A 22,306-nucleotide genomic window follows, 5' to 3' on the forward strand; every position below is an offset into this window, starting at 1 on the left:
AAAAATAAGAATAATAGGTTTTTCCTCTTGGAAGCCTAGGATTGTATTATAAAGCCTGCACTAGCTTGATAGAAAATCAGTAGTGAACAATAAAGTGCTAAACTTTATGATAAAGATATAATAGGAACTTAGAAAAGAGCAAAGCACAGTTGACTACAGTGTTGAGAAAGACTTCCTATAATTATAACATTTCAGTTTCCATCTTTGTGTTATCCTTTTAATGTGGGTTCATCAGCCTTAGACATAGTAAATACATGGGAATTTTTTTTTATTGAGTACCTAATGTAGATAAATTACCAAGACCAGCACCAGGATTTTTGAAGGACCTCAGAAGTAAAATTGGGCTAGTAGATATAGTCCTTACAGGGAGTAATTTGGAAAATCTAGGAATTACAATTGATGCATTTCACTCGCATTATAGGGAAACTCATGGAATCTGAGTAATGATAAGATCACTAAATTTTTAGTGGTATTTTGGTTTTGCAACTGTAGGTATTGATCACCCACCAAAAATAAAATTCATCTCAGTCCTATTATTCACTAAGGAAAAGATAGCATACTTTTTCTATGGCACAGTTGTTCCTGATTAAACTGCTGGATGTCTTTTAAGTAAATAAATACATAGATGGGGCAGAAACGTCAGACATGATTTATTAGGGAATTCTTAAATGTCTTTTATAAGGTTATACAGTAAAGTTTCAGTTTTATCCGTGATAAAAGCCTGACTAATGATTTGTATTAATGTGCTTTGATTGTATGATTTATGGTTTAGTGTGCCAGCACAAATGATTAATATACACTGAACTTTGTTTTTACATCCCAAAAAACCTTTCATTCTCTGAAAGTCTTTATTCAAACATTTGATCTCTAACATGCCTGCCAGTAAAAACCATTGAGTTGATTGAGTCACTATATGCTCTCCATCAACCTTTTGCCTTTACCACAAAGCAAATAATAAATTTCACTACCTTCCAGACACTGCCTTGTTTGGTTCGAATGTGCAGTAAGGAGAGATTACTAGAGGAGAGAGTTGAAGGAGCTGAGACACTCGCCTATCTGATTGAACCAGATGTTGAGCTACAGAGAATCGCTAGCATAACTGATCACCTCATTGCCATGCTTGCTGATTATTTCAAGTATCCCAGCTCAGTGAGTGCCATCACTGATATTAAAAGGGTATGTTCTGTTTTCCTTTTCAGCAGCTCAAGAAAGGAATTTTTTAAGATTTTTTTTCTTACTGCTCACAACTTTGAACCAATAGATAATTAGAGTTCAGAGCCCTTTTAAATGAAGGAATCTATTCTGTTTGATAACATAGATGATGTTTTATAGGTTTTTGAATCCAGTTTGTTTCACGTAAGTATCAGAAATTTTTCACTAAGCAGGTAACCAGGAAGGAAGAAAATTACATCCCTAATTCCCAACTAAGATCCAAAAATAGTGGGGTCTCTAAGCTGGGTATTGACATTATAGCAACATCATCTAATCCTATTGAAGTTCCCAGAATCCTCTCTTGCTATATTCTCATTCTTTAGGTTAAGGGTAATCTTCTTGTGAGTGGCCTTATTTGACTTTCCACCACTGTCTTTCTCTTTCGCTATGTTTTCTAACTTTTGTCGTCTTCTCTTTCCTTGCTTCAGTTTTATACTGTGCTTTGGGCCTGCTAGTGTCCACTAAAGTACTATATAACCTCTAGTTTGAGAGCATCAAGAACCAAACTGCTTTTCTCAAACTTTTTCTCAAACTGTAAGTTCCTTAGACTAGTTAGATATTTCTTTTGATTTTATTCTCAGCCTGTTAGTCATATCCAGTTCTCTAAGAGTAAGAGAACAATATTCAATTAGAGAAAGTTTATTTAAGGAGGTCATGGTAGAGAGAGCATTGCCTTCTAATTAGTAAGTGGTACTGTTTCATGAACGTGACTATATTTTTAATGCCAGTGGTCCCAATGGTAATTTTTTTTTTTTTAACTTTCCTTTTGACCTCTCCCATGTCCCTGAGTTCCCAAAAACTTCATTTGGCAGGCAACTGTTCATTTGGCTTTTAACACCGAAAAGGAACTCTTAATGGTTTATCTTTTTTCTTAGAAAGGGCCCAAAGTAACCTTCACTGTTACTGGTGTTAGTAATGTACACTATATATTAAAATTAATGCCTGTTCTTCCTTCAGTAGTATTGTTCTTCCAGTATAGGTAATAGATTACTTTGAACCATCTACCTAGTCTGTTTTCCCTCTGGCCACTTGCACACATTGACACAGTATGTCACTGGTGTAAAGATACCTGAGCAAGTCCTAACTGGCCTCATATACACCCTCAGTTGACCATTCTAGCAAGGCAAATAGGACACTTTGATGGACAGGAGAGTGAGAAAACATAAGAACTTGTAGCTTATACCTGTGTAAATCATTCATTCATTCATTCATTTTTAAAGATTTTATTTATTCATGAGAGAGAGAGAGAGAGAGGAACAGACACAGGCAGAGTGAGAAGCAGGCTCCATGCAGGGAGCCTGACATGGGACTCGATCCCAGGTCTCCAGGATCACACCCTGGGCTGAAGGTGGCGCTAAACCGCTGAGCCACCTGGGCTGCCCTGTGTAAATCATTTAACTAGTGTATAGAAAATTATCCCTATGTTGGGGTTTTTCCCAATTTTATTTCCATCACAGTAAAACTAGAATAGTAATAATTTTTTAAATGATCTTTTATACCATACCTGAATATTTGTTTTGTCATCTTTATTTTTGATGCTTGATTATATAATGGTTTCTGACCATAAAAATACTGATACTAGACCCATTGTGAGAAATTCTTACATAGTCATAAATGTGTGATTTTCATTATATATTTAATCCAAATCTGTATTCTAATGTATGCTATGGCTATGACTAGAAAGTACGTAAGACTTTAAGGATATAGATATTTTAGAACTTATACATCAAAATGAATGTTGGGTATTGGAGTTCCTCCCATAATCCGGCAGTGCCTGCTGTGATCAAAATATTTTTGAAACTACTGTTGTTTTTTTAGTTTTTTTGTTTGTTTGAATACTTTGAGAGAGAGAGAAGGAAAGGGAGCATGAGAGGGGAGAGGCAGAAGGAGAGGGAGAAGCAGACTCCCCAGTGAACGGGGAGCCAGATGTGGGCCTCAATCCCAGAGCCCCAGATCATGACCTGAGCTAAAGGCAGATACTTAACTGACTGAGCCACCCAGGCACCCCTGTTGTTATTGTTACCATAAATGATGTTACCTAGCTGAATTTATTTCCCCATTTTCACACACTACAGTGACAATTAATAAAACTCCTAGTTGATGAATTTAGGGCCTTCTAGCTAATATGCCATTTAGCTCTTTAGGAAGTTTCAAAAGAGTCTCAGAATGTTGTAAACAATATTTAACATCATTGCATAAAAGGGAACCTTTCCAAGGCACCTCATTTGGAGTGGTAGTCATTCCAATGAATTACTTACAGAATTATTTACATTATTAATATATGCCTTATACATTTACTGATTTATATTTAGTCATTGAAAATGTCATGAGAATATGCTTCTATTTCATTTTTGAGGTAGTTTAGTGATAATTAGATACACAGAAGAACTGATAACTTAGTCAATTATGCATATGGAAAGATAGCATTAATTGTTTCATACCAGTAAGTAACCTTAAACTTATCAAAGAAACCTCTGAACATAAGCCTCAGATAATTGTAATAGATAACATAGTAATGATTACCATGGTCTATTGTTTATTAAGAATTTTCACAAAGGTTTTCCTCTTTCTAAAATCTTGTTAAATGCTGAAATTGGCCTAACATTGCTCTTAGTGTTAAGAAAACCTCCTAGGGACCCTGTTACAGCGGTATTCATGTTATCAGCTGTAGCCTGTGGCTAGACAGACCTGAGTGCCTACTTTTTGAGGACAGCATTTCAAAGAGCTGGTGCAAGCAAGCAGTGCCGCTAAAGCTACCATCTAAGAACATTGAATTTTTAAGGGTCAGTTATTCACAAAGATTTTTCATGCACCAGTGTCAAATGTTGTGGCGTTCACTTTTAGACAGAAGCGGACCGCATGCATTCCAGATCATGCTGATGCAAACACAGCAAGGTCTTAGTCATATGTGAACAGAACCCAAAAATAAGCAGCAATTCAGTGAGAGCACTAATATCTTAATAGTTAATTTTTTAAAAAAAATTTTAACTCAATTTTATTGGAAATTAGATCTGTGGACTGAGTTGCAGTATACCTTTTTTTCCCTCCCATAGCTTGATCATGATTTAAAACATGCTCATGAACTCCGCCAGGCTGCATTCAAGCTCTATGCCTCTCTAGGAGCAAATGATGAAGACATCCGGAAGAAGGTGAGTCTGGGAGAGGGGCGTCCCCCAGTCCTGACAGCCAGCAGGCAGGGAGTGACGTCAACCTGAAAGTCGTGGTGAAGAGCACTAACAGTGACTGTTTGAATATAATAAAACAGAGTGACTAAAGGCATAATTGAAGAATGAATGGGACCCGGATTTGGGGGGTTGTTTGATTTTAGAATATAGAGTGGCATGGCCGTGCTGGAATGAAAAATAACTGGCGTGCTTTTTTCTGTCATTAATATGAATTATTATGTTGCACATTTTTGCATGTGTTCTGATAAAAATCAATTCTAGCACTGTGAAGCTTCAGACACCTTGAAAGATCTAACACTAGAATTGTAAATGTTATTTATGAAAATACTTTCCAATGCCATTGAGAAATTCAAACCTTTATTGTATATTGTTCTTTGATATGTGGCTTAGTTATGTTTTGATTTTTTTTTTGCTCTGTGCAAGTTTGATGTGAATAAAATCTTTGTGGAATAATGATTTTATGTTTAGTGAGTGGTCATCTGAATTTTACAGTTCCCAAAAAATGTATCACTGGTCTAGCACCTTATGTTACTACAGCCTAGTCTAACACTGAACTCATGTTCTTTATAGAATAGTTCTAAGCAGGGACTAAAATAGAGTGGAAAGCTCTGACGTGGCTGCCTCCACAAACCCCAAATGGCTGGTGTTTACCACTCAAAAAAATATATCATCTAATAAATTTTACACATGGCTTTTAGGAACCTCAGTAAATTAATCCACATGTTCTGTCTTGATGAATTGTAGAAGAAAGAGCAAATTGGGCATTATTTACTGAAACATGGCAATTTATATCTTTCATCTATAGCCCTGTGAGGAAAATCCAGAAGTATTGGGAATTTACCATGATTCAGAGAAGTACTTCGGGCTTATAGAGAGAGAAGTATGAAAAAACTGTAGGTTTATTGAAATAAATTGAAAAGGAGCCATTATTGAAGAAAACTGAGATAATAGATTAGATGTGTGAGTAGCTTTGATTTAAAAATCAGTGCAAAAAACTCAGCTAAACTGAATGTTTTCCATGTACCTCAATTTAATTCAGTTAACAAGATGTTTTTGACTTGAAGTGTTTAGTAAATATCTATGAAAATCCTTTTTTGACACTTCTGAGCTTTCATTTGTAATCTGTTACTTCAAGGCAAACATACTAATGATCTGACATTCCCTGTGTATAAGCATGATTTCTGGATGTTGATGCTGATATGTTTCATTCAGTTTAGGTACATGGTCTATTGCAAGGGAGGAGGCTTTTATGGCAACTCATATAGATAAAACATTTTTTAAAACTTTGACATGGACTGTGTAACTTAAATACATAATGATTTGGTTTTGGATGGTTATCAGGCCCATTGGAAAGAGAAGTATTTTACCTATTCTTTTAGCTCCGGAAGGCTGTGCCATGGACTGAAAGGGAGATAGATAGATGGACCATAATGGGGGGAAATAGGATGTCCATTTGTACTTCTTTGTACTTTTTTTGTTAATAAACTTGTTTTTGAATTAATGACTTAATTTGTGATATCATGTTCTAGAAATACTTGCAACATAATAGTCTGATCAGTAGTCTATTAAAACTTGTATTCATAATGTGTATAATTTCCTGGTAAGGCTAAATCCTGATAATTTCTGTAGAAAGATGACAAATAAAGAATAAGTTATAATTATTATAGTTTTTTTGTGTGGTAAAGAAAAGATACTGTGACGTTCTTATGTAATGGGGATTATATAGAGTTTTTAGGAAGATATTTAATCCTGGGAAATTAAGTGTTTGAGTAATTTACAGTTTATAGCAATTACTGAAGAGAGAAATTGTAAAATGGAAAATATAAAATAATATTGTGATAAAATCTGCATGAAAATGGTTCTTAGGAGTGGAGAATCCTTATTTTTGTTGTATAAAAATGATAAAATGATTACTCTTCCTTTGAATGCATTTATTTCTATTCTATTTTTTTGTTGAAATTATATCTGGATAGTTTTTTATTTACTTTCTCCATGAAACATTTATTTACCTTTTACACTTAATGCCTTATAAACTTTGATTGTATTCCTTTTTTGTGTAGATCTTGAAGTACAATGTTTATTATTGTTTTATTTTTTAATACAATATTTATGCCTGCTGAGATGAAATTTCAGTTCACTGAGCTAATGAGTAGAGACGGTGAAAGGAATTTCAAGGACTGTAGAGTTGTTTTTCCCACCCCTCCAAACAAAAGCAGCAAAAAGACTTTGTTTTAGGATAAAAATATAAAGTGTTAATTTGGTCTCCCTTTTAAATTGAAAATGGGAATGTAATTCAGTAAATACAGGAGATAACCTGTATATCCCATTGCCCTATAATGGCCAGTTAAAGAAATGAGACAGAATGAAGAGAAAAACTAGAGCAAAGAGGTAGAGACAGGTATACACACCAATAAAGGAGAAAGATACAGGCCTCTCTTCATTGACGTAGTCTATCTTATTGCTTCTAAAGATTTTTAAAGGCCTGCTGTGATTCCATTTCTTGATCCTTCTCTCTGGGGTAGAAGAAATTGAACTAATGACTGAACATGACCTATAGATCAGAAATTTACCACTCTTACATTGAAGCAGTGTTGGTGGATTCCCACTAAAAGAAACCAGTGGTATAACAGTCCTTAGGACCTAATAAGCACTCGTAACATTTGTTGAATAAATATAAAAATGGAAATCTAGAAACCATACACAGAGTGGCATTTCCGTAATACATTTGGATCTTTCTGTATTCTGTGCAGAGCAAAGTTGGTATCCTGATTCCTGGCTTTGCATCCTTTATCACTTTGTGGCATACTTACAAATTTCACAGTTTCTCACAGTTTCCTGTTAGAAAGTGAAGGAGGGTGGAAAAGTTCTGCAGGTGAGAATGGAAAACATTACTCTTGGCTATGACATTAAGAGGGAGAAGCCCAAGAAAAGATGAAGGACCCCTGAGCTTGACAACAGATGTTGCCTGGCCATATTGAATTCAGAATAATTCAAGGATTTTGGTCAGAGAAATCAATGACAGAGGCAGCAATTGAGAGCTCAGTGGAAGAAAGGTCCAGAGCACATTAGCAGTAAGTACACTGACAGCAATGCCAGGTAAAGATTAGCTGTAATCTCTGCCATGGGCAAAGTCTAGTTTCTAATGATGGCCTTTACCACATACTAATGCTAAGAACCCATATTTTCAGTTAATGGAACAGTAAAAAAGAAAGAAATTAAGATACCTAACAAATTATTTCAAATACTGGCATACCCAGTCAAAACTCCAGTCAGTGGTTAAGTCTTTCAGAGGCAGCAGTGGCAAACAGTCCTGTAATTGTGAAGTCAATTCCTTTATAACAAAAAATTGCTCTTCTGAAGACCATCACTTGATTGATACCTATTGATCATCAGGTTGGAAAATTAAAAGGATTGTTCATGTTTATTCTCTTCAAGGAACAGTAGAAGTTATCAGTAACAAAGTGTGAGAAAATTAGAAGTAATAAATATAAATTAAAATTCAAGGAAATTAATAAACCTAACATGTGATTTTTATTTTTGATAAAAATAAGACACATTACAAATGTTAAATGTAGTACTATTGTAGCCTTTGCTTCTTTGAAGTATCTAATAGACCCTTTCAAAAACTTTTCCTCTTGGATTTTGAATACTTAATATTTTAGCCACAGATCCCTTTTGAGGAACTAGAATGTAAGCTCCATGAGGGCAGGGATTTTTTTGTTTGTTCATCTCTGTATTCCCCAGCATTTATAACACTATTGGGTGCATAGTTGGCATGTAATACATATTTGAAGAACGAATGGGTGAAGAGAATGAATGGACAAATGAATGAGTGAACCATATTGCAAAATTGCATTATTAAGCACCTGTAATCTATATATGGGCCTTTCTGCATTAAGAACGTTCATAACTTTACTAGCAGTTACACAGGTATGTGAAGAGATGAGCTTTAAAATACAGGAAATCTATATCTGATCATATAGGCAAGGGGTTTCACTATATTTAGCATTTAACATAGAGAAAATACAAGAAATTCCCATTTTTGAAAAGGCAGACAATCCCAAGAGTGTGTCTTCTCACTTTAATATAGATCAAAGAGAACATGTTTATGGTATGGTAGTTTAATTTTGAAGTAATTTTTACCATTATTTCTTAGGGGTTTTTTTTTCCCTGTCTAAATGTATATGAATTTTAAAAATATATAGCATTCACAAGTGTGAATCTGGACCAATTTTTTTTCCTGTAGGTATGATTTGGTTTATAGGAATTAGCTTGTCTCTTAGGAATCAACATATTCTTAAAGTAATATACATCTGTATAAAATATCCCATATTAATAAATGTCAGATTTTTAAGATCAGTAATTTGTTTCTACATAGATTGAATTTCCTACATTGTATAAACATCGTCCAATGGGTGGAGGAAAGGGGAAAACAGAGATTAGATAAAGAGCAGTAAAACACAGCCTTAAGATTCAGCATTTATACTAAAACCTCAATAAGTCAGAGAAAACTAAGAAATGGCCAGAAGAATTCGCTTAGGGGCTCAAGGAATTACTGTGAACCAGTGAAAGTGGATGAGGTGATATCAATATATAGCTATCCTTGAATCAATTTAGGAACTAATAATTTAATATTTTTGTTATTTTTAAGGTTTCCTAAATGTTTTTTATATTTTCAAGAATTGAAAACATAAAATCTTAAGTTTTTGTTCCTTTTAGGGGCAAAAAAAAAGAATCCTCATCCAGCCACAGATGTTTTATGATAAATGTGAAGATAGTAGTAGCAAGATGTTTTTTGCTTTTCCCAACTGAACAGTGAGTTGTTTTTTTAAAAGATAGAGAAAAATAAGAAAAGGAAAACAGAGAAGGAGAATTTGTCTTCTACCCTCTTTTTCCTAGCAAAGGAAGTTATGTCTGCAGGGTCATTGTGAGGACAAGATCTAATGTATATTAAATATTTAGCGTGATGCCTGTAGGTGCTTCATAAATGGAAGCATTTGTTAGAATATCTTAAATGACTTCATTGGAAGATTAAAAATAAATACATATTTTTAAGTGTATTAGAAGAGCTGAACAGCATTGGGGCATAAAATTTTTTTAAAAGTTTGCAACAAAGATAATGATGTTTATGCTGTAAATTTCCAAAACTGTATTCATTCTAGTAAAAATATTTATGGTTCAGAACCATAGGACCGTTCTTTAGTTTCTCTCTCATTAAAGATAAGATGTCTTTTTATTCTTATATTTTAAAATATATTTAAAATACTGGTTTTCAAAACTCCCTGATGCTATAGCTATAGCTTGTTCTCCAAAGCACCAAATACAATTTTGTTTTTCTTGGAGTTAAGTAGAATATTACAATATAAATCAATAATTGGTTAAAATCCTAGGTAATAGATGTCTTCAGAAAAGTGAAGAGGCCAAGTTTTACCTGACTTTGGTTATCTAAGTACTACTGTCCATAGTTGCCTTAGATGTCATTTTTCCAAAGGGTCATCATTGGTATAAAATCATATCTCAAATATATATATCTTCAAATTTTGAACAAATATAAATTCTTTGATATTTTTAAAGTTGCAAGATTTTAAAATATATTTATAAATATAGGTTAGTTTTTTCTAATATCTTTCTGCTATGAAAAACTCATTGAAGCATTTCACTTTTGAACATTTTATCATTGGTTGTAGCTTGATTTTATTACTAGTTGGTTTTCTGTGTAACAATATAATTATACCACGAATTTATATTTTTGCAAAGCTCAGTAATTTTAATGGTCATTTAAAAGGCACAGTGTCAAAATTCTGTATTTGTCTCTGCCATGAAATCAGGCAGATGGAAGGAATTATTTCTGAGCCTTAGTCTGCATTTTGAAACAAATGCCTTGAACATTTTGAAGGTTTTCGACAGTACCACAGAAGTAGCATCCTTCAAGACTTGGCTTTGCTACTGAATAATAACAAATTCATGCAGAATTCTGAATTCCCTGACTTAATCTATGGTTAAATTGTTAGTTATCTTCTTAAGGCTAATCTACCAAAGAATTTTAAGTGAACTCTGCAACATTCTTTCACAATGGTAAGTATTTTTAAAGAGTTAACCATGACCATACCAGGTTTTGCCACTTGCCCACAGTATTGAAACCGTTGGCCTTCAACATACTGCAAGAAGCAAACCTGGGCGTGCTAATGCTATATACATAATAGAGGTATTTATAAAATCAAGTAATGAATTTTTATTTCAGAGTTGCATCAAATGGAGACAACATTGAATATTATTTGTGTTGTTGTGGTTGCATAAACCATTGAATTACAATTCTTATTCTTAAAATGTGAAGTAAATGTTGATTATTTTGTTTATAATCTAAGATATAAACCAAGAAATGGGTTAAAAATATGATCTTTATTAGATCTGTAGAACTAAAATTAGTGACTGAGTTGGGTTTTTAGAATGTTCTGTCTGGAAATGAATGAAATGTTTTGGATGATACAATATTTGTGGAGTAGTAGATTTTGAGAAAATTGAGTTTGTGGTGAGGAACCAGGACCATTGCTGCTGCAATTTTCCCCATGGTTATAAATGCTAGCACAGGGCTTGACAAACTATACCCTGTAGGTACTAAATATCTATGTAGTAATTCTATAACTTGCTAGCTTAGAATGGTTTTTGCATTTTTATATCGTTGGTGGGGAAAAAAATCAAAGGAATATTTCCTGACATTTGAAAAGTAAATTAAATTCAAATTTGTGTCCATAAAGGTTTTTTTCTCTACTTTTTGTCAACTTTATTAAAGTATAATTGATAAAGTTTTATTGGAATATAGCCATGTTGATTTGTCTGTGTGTTGCCTATGGCTGTTTTGCACTATAATGGGAGATTAAATAGTTGGCGACACAATCATATGCCACAAAGTCTAAAATGCAGGTTTGCCCCCCCTGTGCTAGTAATGTATAGCTAAATATAAGTGACTATGATACCAGTTTTGATGAAAACTATGCTTCCTGTTTGCCTTTTTATAATGAACTATAGAAAGAAATGGCGACATGCCAAAGCTGAGGTTAGGGGGGAGAGCAATTGTCTAACTTCTTGAAAGAGAGGCATTATCAAGTGTTGATGATCTGAAATTGTCACTGGATACTTTTCTACATGCTGATTCCCTTGTTTGACTGATTTTGTCATATAATGGGCCCCAGACAAATTGGATAATAGCTATACATTGGGTTATGGTAGGAAACATTAGGTTCTGAGTATTGGTTAGCAAAGTTGCCTGAATAAGATTTTTCACCATGCCAAAGAGAAAAATAAAGATCCAGTTTGTGTATTAAGCAAACATCTATTCAGCCTTTGTGATATACAAAGCATTGGGTTACGTGGTAAGGCGTCATAGAAAAATTATATAACTCAGATACTTATATCAAGAGATAATTTGTTTAGGAAACCTAATTTTAATGTAACTGCTGACATTTATTGAGCACTTCTTATGTGCCAGACTCTGTGCTAGGCATTAGCACATTATCTCCCCTAACCTCATATAACCCTGTGTGATAGCTATTGCAGATCAAGAAATAAGCAGTTTGACCAAGACCACCCAGATAATAAGAGACAGCAACTACATCATATCCCAGTGTCTGACTCCAAAGTCTGTGCTGTTAACTGTTGCTTTACTCATATAAAGTTAAATACCATAACCAGAGCCAAATTACGATATGAAATGACAAGAAAATTCAAAGGACAATGTGTGATAGAGTAGTTGAAAAAGAAAATGCTATGAATTTTTGAGAACCTAATAACTGTTACTAGCTGGTTGCAAATCATCAGATTCAGAAGATGTGTCTATTTTCTCACATAGTTTTTGATACAAAGTAAGTAGTGAGGTGCTTTAATATTCCCATTTATACATCTGGCAGTTATGATACATACCTCCTCCTATATGCTCAAGAATGAAGACTGGTTGTGTACCTTGTAGGAGCTCACAATTTAAAGTAGTTAAGGGGATGAAACACTAAAATGCTATGTAGTAATTCCAGGGCCTTGTGTGCAATAAAAGGTGATGTCTACATTGAGAGCTAGTTTTTCCATAATCTTGATTAAGGTACAGCTATAATTAAAATAGCCTATTATGAGTGAATCTAGAAGAATCCATCTCTTATATAATAGTCTCATCTCAAATAAGAGTTTACTTGAAAGCATTCTCACCTTTTCCTTCCAAAATATTAAAATCAGTTGTTCCACGAGTTTTGACCCACAAAATGAAGGATCTTTGTATCTCTGTTCTACATCAATTGGAAATGTTTTTCTAAGGGCACTGTATAGATGTGGTCACATTATAAACTAATGTACTAGAAGCGTCCAGAATCAATGATGAAATAGAGGTGCTGTGTCAGCATTTTATTTTGTAGATAGCTTCCTTACGGAATAGATTTTAAATTAAGGCAAGATTTTTAAATCCTTGTATGTTCTTTTAATAGTTCTCTCTTGTCAGACTATGTTGTTTGTACGTAGAATGTAAACTCCATTGAAGCATTATCTGGCAAATAGTAGCTGCTATGCTTGTATTAACTGAGTAAACTGTGTACGTCTGGACATGAAAATTCAGCCTGCCAACCTGTAGGATCACTAAGAATATTGGAAGCATGGATGTGTATATAGATGAGTAGAGGCTGAGCAGGGCCATTGTATTGCACAGCGCTTAGAGCAGTGCATCATTCAGATCCCTGGAAAACAGTACAAGGTGAAGAGGAGGTTTCTAGTTCTGTTATTTGAAGTAATTTTTAATGGTTTTACTTATGTGCTAAAATGAAAGAAGAGAATTAGCTATTTATGTTCCGTTCTGCCATTAAGCTGATGTTTGAGCTTTAAAAATTGAACATATATATATATATATATATAAACATATATATATGTAGAGAAATATATGTAGAGAAATATTTTTTGAGTGTTGATCTATGTTTACACTTTATAAGTATTTCTGACATGATGTGTTTGGTTTGGTTTTAGCAGAAAGAGGTGTTGGGCCAAGAGAACGCTCCCACTTCTTTCCGAGGTGTAGAAAAGTTTAGAACTTTGAGTATTTCTTCTAAACACTTAAAGAGACTTAATGAAATCTAGAAGCCTAAGAATAGGTCCACCATAAGAATTCTCCCTTCTTTGTCCTCCACTCCTAAATGTGATACCATTCCTATTAGGCCTGCAAGAGGGATTAGATGTTGATTTAGTTCAGTGCCTTCAAGAGAAAGGACTAAAAGGAGGTCCTGTAGATCATGTCTTACTAGAATGTTTTGTTCACTTCTCTGGCTGGGATAAGATAACTATTTCCTCCCCACCTGTGTGTCCCATGATCATGGAATTTGAGAAATTTGGTATGAATGTGGGAGTGGATAGCAATAGAAGATTGAGAGAAGGGAAGACATACTTTGTGAGATGTTTACTTGAGACTCAGGAATATAATGTGTTGATCAGTGATTTGTCCTAAGAGATATTGTGTATCATTTAGAAAAAAGAGCCTTTGGTAAAAACTACCCTTTATTTTAAAGCTATTTGCTTGAGGAAAATGTCAGAAAATCTTACATTGGAGCAGTGGCAAAGGTATTTATATGGAATAGACTATGGGTAGGAAAGCCTAGAGTTCTCATTCAGAACAGATGGGGCTAATGACTGAAAACAGTAGAATATTAGTTCCATTTAGTTAGTATCTGCGGAAGCTGGATGCTGATTCTAGAATGGAGATCAAATCATTAGGGAATTGAATGAAACGTCAGTGGAACTCTTGTGGGTTTTCTTCACAATATTTCCTTAGGTTACTTTTTCTTCATTGGCTTCCATCTTTTCCAACCTTTGGCATTTTTACCCCCACCCTAACCTGAATCATTGATTTGTTGTTTTCTCTCTTGGGGGCCCTATAGTATGCTAATTTTTATTGGCCTAGGATGTCAGTATATATATATATAGGCTGTAGTTTCCACAGCACTAATAACTTTTTTTTTTTTTGGTTCTGATAACTTTTAAATTGCTTTTTCCCCAGTTTTCCAAGTTAGATCTCAGTTTCGTTACTAAGGCTAAGCAAAAATCTCATCCTTTTCACAGCAAGTGAAATGGACCTTACACTAGAAGTAAGAAAACCTAGTGGAGGGATGCCTGGGTGGCTCAGCGATTTTGTGCCTGCCTTCAGCCCAGGGTGTGATCCTGGAGTATTGGGATCGAGTCCCACATCAGGCTCCCCGTGTGGAGCCTGCTTCTCCCTCTGCCTGTGTCTCTGCCTCTCTCTCTCTCTCTCTCTCTCTCTCTCTCTCTCTCTCTGTTTCTCTCATGAATAAATAAATAAAATCTTTAAAAAAGAAAACCCAGTGGAGCCCTAGCACTGTCCTAATTTGCATAGACAGCCTTGACCAGTGACTTAATCTTTCTGAATTTCAGAGACCTCATTGATGAACTAAAGAAGTTGAATAAGTTTATTTCTAAAACTCCTTCAAAATTTAACATTATTCAATTAAAAACTTAACCATACATGTATTTAATTCCTCCAGATAGTTGTCTGCTGCCATCAGTGGCACTGAGAAGAATGCAGTAGGAGAATCGGGTTCCCAAATGAATAGGAGCAAGCATTGCAGCTGCCCCTTGCTTGATTCGTGGAAGGCCATGTGCTATTGGGGTGTGTGTGTTCTGCTTTTCTGTTTTAGTAAAAGATTGGTATAAGGATGTACTTAGGAATTATAAATACTAAGTGCGTTTCCATGATATGCATGGCATCATGTCTTTTAGTTAAGTATTTTGTAGCAAAATCAGAATGGTCACTTCCTAAAACCTAAGAAAAGTTTGGTTTTCCATTTTTAGGAGTGGATCCCTCCCCACACCCCTAACGATTCTACTCAGGCTACCAAATAAGCTGGTTGTGCATGCTTATCTTACTCTGGTATCTACCTTGTTACCTCATAACCCCTTTCCTTCCTCCCCAGTCTCTACCCTGTTTCTAAAACCAGTCTCTCCACTCTACTGACATCAGACCTTGTGTTCATAGGGCTCATCTGCTTAGAAAAAAAAAAAAGATAAGTTTTATGAGGGGCTGGACCTTAAATAGGTGGCCCCTGGTCAGAAAGTCTCGTGTGTATCGTGGGACTCGTCTACATTGACACTTATGAGTCGAAAGGGTCGCCATCCATACCAACAGGTTCAGTGTCCATTATAGATCTTTTTCCTTGCCAGACCTATTCTTTGTTCCTGACCTCCTTGTTCTGCATCCTGCTTGGCTGCTTAGCCCCTGCTATATTAACTAGACTTTCTGGATTTGCTACCTTATCCACTTAGATCTTAAATCTGCCTCTTCTGACTTATGAAGTTCGATTCCAAGTTTTCACTCTTTCTAGCCAGTTCTCTCTTGTCATCCTCTGTTAAGACTTTCTGGGAACTTTTCACAAAACCTACCTGGAATTAAATTATATTTGCTTGGCCATTGTGCACATTAGTATAAATCGTGGATGTTAAGAAAATACCCACTTTACCCTCCCAACTCCCTTGACTCCAAGCCCACTCAGTTTGAATCATCTGAGAAGTTTCTCGACACCGCTGCCTGGATTTTTACATCCTCTGCTGGTTTTTACATCTTCTGCTTGACCTGTTTTGATCACAGTTCAAGGTCCAATCTAAAGTTGCTAGTACCTAGAAAATGCTTCATCCTGGGTCATGCTGGAAAGAGTAGTTGGGTTTTGTTTTTAACTCTGACTCTTCCAGTTCTTCATATGCTCTGAGGAACAGATGGTATATGACTTGGCCACAACTAAAGTATGAGTCCACTGGAACTCATGGAGGGCTAGGGAATTCCCTTGTAAGCCAAGGCCATTTTCATCTTATTAACATTCCCATTTGTGCCATGAACTTTAGGATTATCTGGGTTCTGCATTTTCCCCATGACCCTCTAGGCTGATTGCCTTTTTCTCTCACAGGCTATAGAGTTCATCTGAATTGCAGGGGCCTCAGATCCTTATCTGTAGGAACTATAATACCAGAGAAAAAAGCTTAGTAGTCATGAGGACTAAAACACCAGCAGAGAGGTAGCATGGAATCTGGTCCATTGACCTAAAACTTGGTCAGCTTATGGTGTAGCATTTTTATGTGATTTAATTCTGTAGTAAATTTACAGCCTAGGCCCCCTAGAAGAGCAGAGAAAAAGAAATGGCACCTACACTCTGAAGATTCAGTCTGCCACTTACATTCCTGGCCAGGCACAGTGTCTATGTAACAGAGGGCCCTTCCTCCCTCCCTCCTTCCCTCCTTCCCTCCTCCTTTAAAGCAAATTCAACAAGTTATGCTACAGGGCATATTTGCTGAACTGTGGCTGAGAAACCTCCAACTAGAACCATTAGGCAGAACAACCTCAAGCTTCACTTGGCATTGCTCTTATATTCTAGAAAGACCTAAGATCCTTTGCAGGGTCTTGGACTTGGCTCTCTATCATTATCAAGGCTTTGTAGCACAGTACTGGGGTTGTTGAAAGGCACTATGAAGAACATGTGTTACTGTGCTTGGCCTTCCAACCCAGGTCTGAAAAGTTTCTGTTAGACCTTATGGCAGCAGCCACCGCCATACTCCTTCCCAGCTGACCTGAACAGTTTTTCTCTGAATGTGATCACAAACTTTTCTCTGCCTTGTAATCACATTTTTATCTTTATTTTGTCAGTATATTCACTATACTGCTCCTTTTATCCCTGCACAGATGGTGTGAATACCCTCAAGATTATAAAGCCACAGTTAGATCGTGTTGCTCATTCACATAGCCTCTCGTGATACCTTTTTGGATTGGAATCCTAGGTTCTCATTCTGATTTTTGCATTATTTTCACCCTCTTGCTCCCAGACTGGTATCTTGGAGAAGGTGGGCCAGGCATTCAAGTAGTGGGCCTACCAGAACCCTAGCAGAGCTACTAATGTCCCTCCACAACAAGTTTGGTTACAAATCAGGCTTCCTACTTGCAGACATTTTGATAGACTGTAACCTAAGAAGATCACCTTGTGCCTGAAAGAGAAAATACCTCCAAATAGACCTCCTGTTTTATATCCTAACTCAGGGGAAAGGCTTACCAGTTATTTTATAGCTATTCTCCAGCTCCACGATACCAGCCTCCACACCCTAGGAAACTTAAAGCATGAAGCTCTGCTCTGATGTTATGATGATTAGCTGCTAACATAGTTCCCCCTTGTCTGTTGGCCTAAGACTCAGTATTCTCTGGTATGGTCATTAATGGCCATTTCCCAGCCATTCTGAAATTGGAGGTTTTTCCCACTTACCCTTTGTAGACACTTAATTCACTCTGTCTGCCTGAAGCCCTGTAGCCCTTGTCATTCCTAAAGTACTTTTGCTGATGTAGATTCAAGTGCCATAGCACTCATTCAGTAGTTCGTTGCACTTGCCAATCCTTCATTGTAAGTTTGGTAGGAACAAGGGCTTTCCCTCCCTTGCCATTGTATCTTCAAGTTTTAAAACCATGTCAAGCATTCAGTGGGCACTCAGATAGTTGCTGACTAAGTAAATGTGGGCACGTAAATAGGATCTGTGCCCTATTTGCCCTTAGACTCGTCTGCCTGCTCCCTGGTTTTTGACCCCTTGTCTAACTAGACCTGTACTATCTTGTCTCTTCTATCCTACCTTCTCATGTCACTTCTGAACAACCTGATAAACTAACGTGTTTATTTACATGCTGATTGCAAATGACTGGAGGTAAAATAATCATTGCTTTATCCCCTCATTGTACTGAAGGCCGAGGGAGATCAAGTGATTGGTCAGGATTATAAAGCAAATCTGTATGCCTGCTAAGTGCTACACTTGTCCTATCCCTTGGCAGATTTACATCTTCGGTTGGATGTGGCAGCTAAACATTATCCAGAAGCCTCTTTAAATTCTTGCCCATGCCCATGTTTCCTAAGCACCCAGAGTCAGTCTAATAGCATTTCTCAGCTCCATCCCCCACCGCCCCCACCACCACTTTATTCTTGGAATAAAGAATTTTAGATTAGGGAGTATCAAGCTGATTTTGAACTCCCAGCATTGTCATTTGTGTAGAGTGAGAGATGAGCAGAGCCTTGGGATATGCATCCATTTAAGGAATGGAGGGGTGAGAGGACTATAGCTTAAAAAGGTTAAATTTGGGCATTCTTTTAAGTTGAGGTGGAAGTGGGCATTGGGGCAGGCAGAGAAGGACCCAGGGGGTTGGGCAGAATAAAGATGCAAGAAAGAGGTACGGAAAATAGTTTCTCTATAAAAGCAGAAGGGCTTTGAGCTTGAAGTACGAAACTTCAACAAGGAGTAAAGAAGAGAAATATGGAGACATATTAGTAAGGAGAAGAAGAAAGTTGAGACAACTTGTGTCCCAGGAAGAAAGCAAGGCCCCTGCAAAAATGAGGCGGCACAGAGGGACAGAGGGACTTCAGGCATGAGGAGGTGGGAAGAATTTGAAGAACGAAGTAACCATCCTAGGAGATAACGGGACTCTCCTGAGGACGAGTGCAGGGTTGGTGGAGCAGCAGTGATGGTCCCACCAAGTGGGATAGCATAAGCTGAGACCAGGCTGCCAAGTTTGGTGACTTCCATGGTAGTATCAGTGGTTTGAGATCTGAAGCAGTGATATGTGGTGGGAGGACAGTAAAATGGGGAATCTGTCTACTAAGTAGAGTGTCTGCGCAAGAGCATACAGTAGAGTAGGTAACCAGGAGCTGAGAAACTAGAAGACCATGAAGACAGGGTGAAAAATGTAAAGTTAAGGGTGAGATTTAGGTTTGGTCTGGGGAGAGGAGTCAATATGGAAGTTTTCTTATGTCAATTTGGAACCTGCAAATCACTAAATAAAAATGACCATCCCTACCCTATAGCTAAAGCATGGCTCCACGTTCTTAATAGTTGATATTTTTCTCCCCATCAACACTGTGTTTTCTCTTCCCATTTGGCTTGAACATCTGAAGATTTCCCACCCTCTTCTGTTCTGAAGTCAGCCTTCTAACTCCTGTCATTTTAGTCTAGGTCCAGGGATCCTCAGCCATGACTGCACACTGGATTCTACCTGAGGAGCTTTAAAAAAAAAAAAAAATACGGGTGCTGGAGCCCCATTCCACAGTCTGATTTAATTGACCTGAGATTTTTTTTTTTTAAGCTCCCCAGGTGATCTTCCCATGTGTTCTCCCAGCCACGCGCTTTCCAGGTGTAATGACTCCCATTAACATGTCACTCATGTTGGCACCTACCTTGTGAACACAGGCATACTTCTCTAACCAGGGCCATATTACAGGCATGACTAAGACCCTGGAGTCAGATTGTGCCTGGGTTCCTCTCTGCTTTGTGATCCCAGGCAAGCTCTGTATCATCTAGAACCTTCACTGATGAGAGTAATAATAATGCCTGCAAAAGGGTTAAATCAGATAATGTAATATGCGTATTAGCACAATGCCCAGCACGTAGATGTACTTAACCAATGTTAGTTGTTTTTGTTGATATTTTGGTTGCGATTGTATCAGCATTTTTTTCTAATATGTGGTTTTTCCATAGGACTGCACAAGTTAAGTTTAATTTCTTCCACACAGTTTTTATTTTGTATCTGTACATTGCTTAATGAAGGAAAATTGTAGGCTATCTTGTTTTTAAACTTTTTGATTGTAGTGATTATATGTAACAGGACTTAGTGTTACAGTAAAAAGATGGCAAGGGTTACTTTTCTAAATATTTAGCTTAGTTTCCATTTGCTTAGTAAGAAAGTAGCCACAGGGTGGCTCTGTCAGAAACCCACAGATTTCATAAGGAGCTGAGTGTGGACTATGATTTTCCTAGAATCTCACTCTGGCAGGAACCTGCCCAATGATGATTCAGTTGTATCTTTTGCTCTGTCTCAATACTGTTTATGTAATACCTCTGCAATATTTGTGCCATATAGTTATTGTTTCAATTATTTTTAAAAATAAAGAAACATAATCTGCCCTTCATGCCCATCATTCAGTCTGGCAGGTCCTTAGTGGGTAGGCCTTCCTTTCTGATGAGCTGCTTGCCTCCACCACAAAATGATGGTTCCGGAGGTAAAAACTCTTGTTAAAAACATTAACTTCTAATGGATATTAACATACTTGCATTTACAAGCAGTGAAATTTGTCCTCTTCGTGTTGTTATTTATGCAGCATTAACCTTTTTCTCCAGATCATTGAGACTGAAAATATGATGGACCGAATTGTGACTGGCTTGTCTGAGTCTAGTGTCAAGGTGCGGTTAGCTGCCGTCAGGTATGAGCTTTAAATGGTCTGAATAAAAACCCTTTGCCGTGTGTTTAACCTGTTTCCTTTCCGGACCTTCAGCAAGTAAGCGCAGAATCCAAATGTTACTCGAAAGTATTCTCAGGTGAATTCTTACATCACTTACCAGGGAAGCTAGCCTGAAAAGCCCATGAAGCCCTGAAGTAGTTGAATTAACAATGTCTATAGATATACTTGAAGTGCTTATTAGTATTTATTGAAATGCCAAGCAGTGTCTTTGAAAAGTAAAAGTTTTGGCTTCTTTTGAAGCTAATTTTGATTATTCTTTGTAGATGTTTGCACAGTTTATCTAGATCTGTGCAGCAGCTTCGAACCAGTTTCCAGGATCATGCTGTGTGGAAACCTTTAATGAAGGTAAGAAGAAAAGCAGCAAGTAGCACCCATTCCCACAAAGCCTTTATAGTGAGCCAAGGTAGCTAACAGAACTCCTAGGTCCAGCAGTATGGCTGGGTTTTGTGTGAAGAATTTTGAATATTTGTCTCCTCAGATATGATGTTCTAAAGCATCTTTAGATCTACAGAACGTGTTTCCAAGGTCAAGCATCTCAAGTGTGACATGGAAGCAGTTGCCCAGTTTTCTTTTATTCAGTAAAACTTGAGTTACTTATCTGATCTCCCTGTGTGTTTGGTATTACACTTTAGACTTCATCCACAGTCTTTGTAGTTTTTAGTTATAAAAAAAGGAAAAGAATCAGTCATTGAGAGGTATAACCTCTTCTTAACCTTTTGGCAATCCCTAGTTTTGTTTTGTTTTGTTTTGTTTTTTAACCACAGTGTCATCTCGTATGTCTCTACACCGAAATAACTTCTTTGGTCTTATGTCTTTCCTTCAGGACCAAAAAAAAAAAAAAAAATGGTGTGGGTTAAATAAATCTGAATCAAAACTTAGATGAGGCTGTAGGTTGCTGCTAATGATATCACCCTTTTTGTGCAGAGCCTTTCAGTTGATAAGGGCCAGGATAAATTAGACCATAGATAGAGTAGTCCTTTAAGAAGCTTAAATTTGTTGCTAGAAAAGGAGATTGGTATAGCTGCACAAAGAACTTGAATAGTGGACAGCAATAAGGCTCCTAGGAGAGGTCACAAACAAAGGCTGTGGATATTCAAAGGAGGATAGAGTGACTTCTGCCTGGAAGGGCTTCAAGGAGGCTTCTGGAATGAGGATGGCTTTAAAAAATGGGTAGGGTATGTACCTGAGGGGTAAAGGAAAGGTGTGGCAAGGGAAGGGAAGGGAAGGATTATTGATCTCACAGGGAGTTGTGGCAGACACAGAGATCAGGATGCAAAGCATATAGATTTGATCTTCATTAACTAGCTAACAGTTTACAGGAGAGTTAAAATGCATTATCTTAAGACAACTATTTTTATTTTGTAATTCTTGCTTATTCTAGGGAATTTCAGACTTGATTTAGATGAAGAAAGCATTATAAATAATATATTTAACCCTGAAGGTTTTTGTGATGATCCACTTCCAGTTTGCATAACAAGAGCTTCTAAGATTGCGTTAGGGATCATCAATCTGATCTGATCCCAAATGCAAAAGGATTCAGTTGAAGGGGATATTGCATATAAGCGAGGTGGTTTTTATCAAATCTTCACTCTTAGAATCTAGAAACACCAGGTTCTAATAATAGCT

At 36.7% G+C, this 22,306-nt stretch overlaps 1 protein-coding gene across 1 annotated transcript in view; it reads left to right on the plus strand.

The window, feature by feature from the left end:
- Positions 1-22,306, plus strand: part of ARMC8 (armadillo repeat containing 8) — a 105,789-nt gene that overhangs the window by 58,208 nt on the left and 25,275 nt on the right. The window contains exons 11-14 of the mRNA XM_055321151.1: positions 976-1,176; positions 4,266-4,361; positions 20,559-20,641; positions 20,944-21,025. Of these exons, the coding sequence (XP_055177126.1) occupies positions 976-1,176; positions 4,266-4,361; positions 20,559-20,641; positions 20,944-21,025 (462 nt within the window). The remainder of the gene's footprint in view (positions 1-975; positions 1,177-4,265; positions 4,362-20,558; positions 20,642-20,943; positions 21,026-22,306) is intronic.

The sequence above is a fragment of the Nyctereutes procyonoides genome, unplaced genomic scaffold (assembly GCF_905146905.1).
Source record: "Nyctereutes procyonoides isolate TBG_1078 unplaced genomic scaffold, NYPRO_anot_genome, whole genome shotgun sequence".
Lineage (NCBI taxonomy): Eukaryota > Metazoa > Chordata > Mammalia > Carnivora > Canidae > Nyctereutes > Nyctereutes procyonoides.